Source organism: Neolamprologus brichardi, chromosome 19 (assembly GCF_056152115.1).
Source record: "Neolamprologus brichardi isolate AB-2024 chromosome 19, ASM5615211v1, whole genome shotgun sequence".
Taxonomy (NCBI): domain Eukaryota; kingdom Metazoa; phylum Chordata; class Actinopteri; order Cichliformes; family Cichlidae; genus Neolamprologus; species Neolamprologus brichardi.
Genome location: NC_142122.1, coordinates 14,568,342 through 14,575,845, shown reverse-complemented (window position 1 = coordinate 14,575,845; position 7,504 = coordinate 14,568,342). Strand labels below are relative to the sequence as shown.

General features: G+C 40.6%; 1 protein-coding gene across 1 annotated transcript; it reads left to right on the top strand.

The window, feature by feature from the left end:
- The first annotated feature begins 47 nt into the window (after window positions 1-47).
- wdr20a (WD repeat domain 20a) lies at window positions 48-6,993 on the top strand. The gene is made up of 4 exons (XM_006798473.2): window positions 48-373; window positions 2,336-2,518; window positions 2,948-4,291; window positions 5,867-6,993. The coding sequence occupies exons 1-4, from the start codon at window positions 110-112 to the stop codon at window positions 5,918-5,920; spliced, it is 1,845 nt and encodes a 614-aa protein (XP_006798536.2). The 5' UTR covers window positions 48-109; the 3' UTR covers window positions 5,921-6,993.
- The last annotated feature ends 511 nt before the right edge of the window (window positions 6,994-7,504 follow it).

The window sequence follows — 7,504 nt, the reverse complement described above, 5'->3', positions numbered from 1 at the left end:
CCAGTCGCATCCCTTCCACTAGTTCCACCGTGAGCCGTTGGGGGGAACGGGAGAGTCGGAACGGCCGCTCACATCCGTGCGTAAGATCCGGCCTGGGGGAAAGGGATGAATGTTAATTTCAAAGATGGCGGCGGAGGGAGGAGGGAAGGAGATGAACGAAATTAAAACTCAGTTCACCACTCGGGAAGGCGTCTACAAACTCCTCACTCACTCCGAATACAGCCGTCCTAATAGGGTGCCTTTCAATTCACAAGGCTCCAACCCCGTCAAGGTGTCTTTCGTGAACGTCAACGACCAGTCAGGCAACGGCGACAGGATCTGTTTCAATGTGGGCCGTGAACTCTACTTCTACATCTACAAAGGCGTTAGAAAGGTAGCATGCTAATGTGGCTTATGCCTGAGGAAATTCGCTATGCTGCAAGTTAAAATGCCACACTGCTGTGTGAGGTGTTGCAGGAGTTTAGGCGTGTCAAGTCACTCTGACAGGTGCTTGACTTTGAAATTAGCTGGCAGCTAGCTACTTAGCTCAAAGCTAGCCTATTAGTTAGCTAGCCAGCGTAACTGGCTAACGTTAGCAAGCCAGTAGCTACCCCGAGGCCAGGGGCTAAAACTCCCGTCTCCTATCCGTCACTCTGTTTACACTTGATGGCAGGTTTTTGTAGTTTTGCTAATATCATGTTGGTGAAGTTGACCTACTGTAACGGTTCAAGTTGACAGAGCTTAAATTGCGTTTATAACGGGCTTGGTTTGTGATAAAACTGTCAGTGTCAGCATTGGCAGATTTACGTTGCCACCCTTGACACCTGTAGAAGACCTTTTGACTGACAGATATCGACAATCACGGTGATGCGCATTCATGTGGCTAACTGCTGCCGTAATGGCACTCTGATTTTGGCTTAAGAATTCTCATTGAGAGTCTGAGCTAATCAAACTGAGCTGATTTGGTATATTTTTGGTATTTAATAACAATCAATGGGCACATACTGTTATTGTGATCTGCTACCCCATAGTTGAGCATAATGTGGAAATCACATAGCAATTAATATGAATACAGGTCTCCGCTGTCATTCAGTATCAAAATTAACTGTCCACGTTACTGTTGATAAAAAACATGTTGTCGCACCTTAATGTGGTTATTAACGGATACCTGATTTGACATCACAGATTGAATGAGCTCTTTGTTCAATTGAACCTGCGTATAAAAGCATTTTCCAAATTTACACACAAACATGTCATGTGTAGCCATTTTTTTTCAGAGGGAAATAGTTGTATCCTGGTTGAAGGTCTGGCATATATTTGAGCTGTTTGAAGCAACTGGGAAAAGGAAAAAACTCGTGTGACCTCAGGGTTTTTAATATGTGCAAGTTAACATAGTTAGAAAATGTTAAATGCCAGGTTACTACACAGTTGGCAATTACTTCAAGTCATATATTTTGGAAGGATTGGTAAGTAAGAAATGTATTCTGATACAGTGTAGCAGACATACTTTTGAAAACAAAAAAAAACACAAACAAACTAGAAATGTACAGTAGCTAGAGTTGTAAAGTCTTACTTCCATCACTGTTGGCACATACTGGTTTTTGGAAAACATCTGCATTTCAGCCCTCAAGCCAATGTGTAATACAGCAGGTATGTTTAGTTGTATTGTAACATGATAAAGTTTTCTTTCAGCCTTTGTTTCTGCCATTGTGAGGCAGAAGTCTTGTGATTTTGTACTTTTTAGTGGACTCTTGATCAAGACCTCCATTGACACGTTTGCTCTTTGAGGCAAGACAAAAACAGTCAAAGGCGCATGTCATGGAAATGGAGGAACCCCTGAGTCATCACCTTACCCTGAAAAGAATTTTCCATTCTACCAGTTGTTCAAACTGTTAATCATTAACAAATTTAACTGTTGTGTTATATTAACTGTCTGCAATGTATGTACTGCAGCTTCTTCACAGTAGTATAATGCTGTTTCCTTAAAATGGCTAAAACAACTGCTTTTTGATCAGTTTCTCTATAGAGAAAAGGCATGCCCTTGCTCTTCATGCTCTTTATGCTCTTCTGTGTGTTTTTCAATGTTTAGTATTTTGCTTCCAGTCACTTGTCTTATACGCTTGGTTCAAGATGCTTGATTTAAAACGCACTGGCTCAGTCTTAAAGGCAGAGGTGATTGGCTTTTTTCAGTTTGATATAAAACACGGCACTAGCAGCTGCTATGGTTTATTACTGGTAGTGTGACTAAGTATAGACTTTGCCATGCAGTAGAGTAGTTGGGCATTTTAGATATTTGAAGGTTGCTGCAATCTGTATGCATTCATTCCCCCCTTGCAATCTCGGTCTCTGTTTTCAGGCCGCTGACTTGAGCAAGCCCATAGACAAGCGCATTTACAAGGGAACGCAGCCCACGTGTCATGACTTCAACCACCTCACAGCTACAGCAGAGAGCGTGTCCTTGCTGGTGGGTTTCTCAGCAGGACAGGTACAGCTCATTGACCCTATCAAGAAGGAGACAAGCAAGCTCTTCAATGAGGAGGTAAGTCTAAAAGACACAGGTTGGAATAACATCTATGTACTATTTTTGTAGTACTGTTTAAGGTTGCACCTTACCGTCACCGTACATATTTTCTTTAGGAACCAGGAAGTGACAATATGGTGCTTGCATGTCATCCAATCCCACAGAATTGATTATCTTCTACTCCACAATTAATTTACAACTGATAAGATTTTTTGTGTTGAATGCATTGATATTCTTATGTATTTAATGCATCTTAATGAAAAAAAAATTATTAGTAATTTTTACTTGACATTACCAAATGGCCCAAAGCTTGTTGTATTAAAAACTTAAAGCTTGTTGAGCATACCAATGTCAATTTTACTGTATTAAAATTATTATTTTTTGTCTTCCCCTTCTCTTCTGCTCTCTCCTGCCTCTCAAACCTCAACCTAATTTTTCTCCTGACAGAGATTAATAGACAAGTCCAGAGTAACATGTGTGAAATGGGTGCCAGGCTCAGAGAGTCTGTTTCTAGTGTCTCATGCCAGTGGGAATATGTACCTGTACAATGTGGAGCATACCTGCGGCACCACAGCGCCACACTACCAGCTACTCAAACAGGGAGAGAATTACTCTGTGCACACTTGCAAGAGTAAATCCACGAGGAACCCTCTCCTTAAATGGACTGTAGGAGAGGGAGCTCTGAATGAGTTTGCCTTCTCTCCAGATGGGAAGTTCCTCGCCTGTGTAAGCCAAGACGGCTTCCTACGGGTGTTCAACTTTGATGCTGTTGAGCTTCACGGCACCATGAAGAGCTATTTTGGTGGTTTGTTGTGTGTGTGCTGGAGCCCTGATGGAAAATATATAGTTGCGGGTGGGGAGGACGATCTAGTGACTGTGTGGTCGTTCTTGGACTGCAGGGTCATTGCTCGAGGTCACGGCCACAAGTCGTGGGTGAGTGTGGTGGCTTTTGACCATTACACCACAAGTGTGGAGGAGAGCGACCCGATGGAGTTCAGTGGCAGCGATGAGGACTTCCAGGATCAGATGATCCACTTTGGACGAGACCGGGCCAACAGTACACAGTCTCGACTTTCTAAGCGTAACTCCACAGACAGCCGGCCTGTTAGTGTTACATACCGGTTTGGCTCAGTGGGGCAGGACACTCAGCTGTGCCTATGGGACCTCACTGAGGACATCCTTTTCCCGCATCTTCCCCTCTCACGGACACGGACACATACTAATGTGATGAATGCTACCAGCCCTCCTGCAGGTGCTACAATAATCACTAACACCTCTAGTAACACTACTAATGGAAACAACAGTGGTGCCAATACTCCTGGCATTAACTCCATCGCTACTACTTTACCACGTTCCAACAGCCTTCCCCATTCTGCTGGCACCACAACAACAACGGCAAACAATACCAACAAAGCCAGCAGTGGCGGTGGAATCAGTAGTGGTATTATGGACAGCGCCATCGCTACAGGTGTGAGTAAGTTTGCTACACTGTCACTCCATGATCGGAAGGAGCGCCACCACGAGAAGGACCACAAACGCAACCACAGCATGGGTCACATCAGCAGCAAGAGTAGCGACAAGCTCAACCTGCTGACAAAAACCAAAACAGACCCTGCCAAGACTCTGGGCACTCTGCTGTGCCCGCGCATGGAGGACGTGCCCCTCCTCGAGCCCCTCATCTGTAAAAAAATAGCACACGAGAGACTGACTGTACTCATATTTTTAGAGGACTGTTTAGTGACTGCTTGTCAGGAGGGATTTATTTGCACATGGGCGAGGCCAGGCAAAGTGGTAAGTTCTTTTTAATGTAGGAAATGGGAGGAAATTTGAAATGATGGCGCTTATGAGTCGATAAAGCAGTTAAGAAACTAAACTTATTTTGAACGCATACGTTAAACTGTGGATATTTGGAATACGATTTATAGCTTTTATAGTCAAATTGCCACTGAAGTAATAAACATAAGTTATAAGATTTGGTTTAATGTACACCTGCTTTCCAATGCCCAAGTTTCAGGGGGAGAAAAAAAAAAACATCCTATGCTATGACAATACAGTTTGTGGTTATATAATCCAATAAGATAGAATTTTCTGTGGACCTGTCAGATGAAGGAAGACATAAGATGTATTCATTGGTTCGCCATAATGATCTCGCAATGCATAGCCAACAAGTCATTTGCATATGTGGTCACATTCAGAGGGTTATGGTTGGGTTCTTGTCATCAGATGCATTTCCCGTTCAACAAGATGGTCAAATTTCATCAAGCTCGGACACTCAAATCTCGTGCACACTTGTTTTTGTTTTTATCTCTTAGTTTTTATTTCCCATTAGCAAAGCAATGATCAAATCATGCAGGTGATATAAGCAGCTTCTCAGTTATAGCTAGTGCTGACTGTTGATTTCTCCAGTTAAAATGACTTAATTTTCTGCCATTAGTGACACTTACATTGTTAATTCTGTAAAGGCTCCATTTAAGTGGTCTCTTGGTTAATGTGCTTTCTTCAGTCCACTGACTTTTTTGTGATGAAGACATTATCACTCTGCAACCACTATTTATGTTGATTTTTGTTGCCCAGAAGACAATTATCTATCAAATTAACATTTTGAGCAAGTGAATTTTGTGGTGTCGGTATGTTTGAGCTGTGATATCAGTTATCAACATTAGATCTTATTTTCAGGTTTGAGAGGCAGGTTGTGAACAGGTTGGCTTAATCATTGTTAGTCTTCATTAAAGCTGCGACCAGTTTAGGCCAGCTGATCGCAGACCTAAACTGAAACTGTTTGGATTTGATAAACTGCTATTGAATCCCAACCCTGCTCATATTTCACCCTTTATGCTAATGGCTCTGTATTTGCCCAGGCTCTCTGCACTTCGTCACACGCTTACAGCAAAATATGTTTGTGCACACTTGCATATCCAGAATTGCACATATAGTCTGGAATATGCAGCATAACTAAAAGTCTACTTTGTATTGAAAAGACATATGGTTAAAAAATGCTTTAATGCTGAGGCTGTGGAAAAGTTATTTTTTTAATACAAAACCCATGGCTACAGAGAAGTGTGCTGTGTTAAGGATCCAGGTGCATTAGAAATGTAATAAAATGTCAAATGTTCATAAAGGTCCCATCAGGAGGGTCATAAGGCTAGTTATAAAGTGAAGTGCCTTGATCGCGGATGTTATTACACCAAGCATTTATTTAAACCGCTGTGCACAGGCTCTTCATTTCTTGCATCGGTTGGAATATGGAAAGATGGGACGCATTTTCTAATGAGCTGTTTGTTGTTTGATTTTTTTTTTTTTTTTTCCTTTCTTTGCTTCAGTATGTGGACTTTCCCAATGCAAATCTCCTTGTTTTCCTTTTTTCAGGGTTTATTGTCATCCCAAAACCAAGCCAGCTCTCCCAGTGGAACAGTAGTATAGCCACAATATTTCTGCTGCTAAAGAACCCTGCAACCCAGAGTCTGATGCTGCTCTTCACCCTGCAAGCATTGCAAGTTTTCCTTTTCTTTTCTACCCCTCCCTCTCCCAGTTTTGTTAATGGCTTTTCTGTTGTTTTTTGTTTTATCACTCACTTGACCTAGAGAAGGAATGGAACAGGAAAAGGTGTGGTGCAATTGTGGACTATTGTGCTTTTGTTCTCGAGTTTTAATACATTTTAGAATTTTTTTAAAATCTTTTTTTGTTTGTTTGTGCGTGTGTGTTTGCGTGCGTGTGCGCGCGTGTCAAATCTCATTAGGCTTTTCTAGAATTAATGCTTGGCTTTGTTAGATGCAAACCAGACAACTGTGGCTTGAGACTAAAGGGATAGTTCATTTAATTTTCATAATCATCTTTTTTTATTTTAATGTTGTCATTTAACCCAACTCAGGGTTACTGACTAAAATATGAACTTTAGAAGAACTATCCTTTTATGACCAAGTGCGTAAGCATCTGAAATTTTTGCATCCATCCACATTCACCCACCACTTCTCTTTTCTTGAATAGAATCTCCCCGTTGATGACTTTGCACTGATTTTTGTTAGCTACTTTGTCGTTTTTTTTGTTTTATAACTTCTCTAATGGAACAAAAAAAGAGAGTTGAGGATTGCCTGGTTCCACTTGGCTTTACCATCCTCAGTCTTGAATTCTGAATCTATATAGCTGGATGCTGCAATCATAGTCTTTTTAAAGAAAAAAAAAAGGTTTGCACTTAAATTAGTTTATAGAAGAATATGGCTTTACATTTTTTGGGTGTGCTCAGAACTCACAGATGGCTAACAGTAGGTCAAGAAAATGATAAAAAATACAATTAAAACCTTTATCTATTGAGCATTTATTTTAATATTATTTCAGATTTAAATCTGCTCTGTATCATAATGTGTATATTGTAATTAATTGATTTGATGGGGGCCTAAGCAAACTACCATTACTCCAGTGGAAGTTTTGTCATTGATAGTTATATTTCTAAAGCCTAAAGTATACATATTAATAATATTAAAATAATCTTGAATACACTGTTTGCCGTTTTCATTCATTCCTGCACTCACGCCTAATTCATTTGGTATAACAAAAAGCTGTAATGTCTGTTGTATGGAATTTCCAGTGAAAGTCTGGCAGATACTTGAATCTTAATGCTGCTCAACTTCAGAACTGCTGTTTTTAATTTATTTAATTATTTTTCTCCAGATTGAAATTTTAACCAATGAAAGACAAAAAACAGACAAACACAACAAAGGAGGAGGCGTTCCCATTTGACAGTTATGCATTTTTAATGCACTGATAATAATGCCATAAGTGACCCCTGCATTAGATGGAAAGCTGATGGAGCTTAAATTACCCACTTTCTCATCAGTTTATTCTGTCAGCACATCAGGAGTTTGTCGATAATATGCCAGCTTTGAGCAGAGGTTAATACAACATTATACAAATGGTGCTTGATGAGTTTTTCTTTTTACTCCAGTAATGTTTCACAATGATGTGCAGACTGAGTCACAGTCTGATTTAAAGAGCTCACAGCTCTGAGAG

What these genes read in the sequence shown, in the direction of transcription:
- wdr20a (XM_006798473.2), top strand. Translation starts at nt 110, where the DNA reads ATGTTAATTTCAAAGATGGCGGCGGAGGGAGGAGGGAAGGAGATGAAC. An exon ending in TCTACAAAGGCGTTAGAAAG is followed by an intron (nt 374 to 2,335) that starts GTAGCATGCTAA and finishes CTCTGTTTTCAG; the next exon opens with GCCGCTGACTTGAGCAAGCC. An exon ending in GGGCGAGGCCAGGCAAAGTG is followed by an intron (nt 4,292 to 5,866) that starts GTAAGTTCTTTT and finishes TCCTTTTTTCAG; the next exon opens with GGTTTATTGTCATCCCAAAA.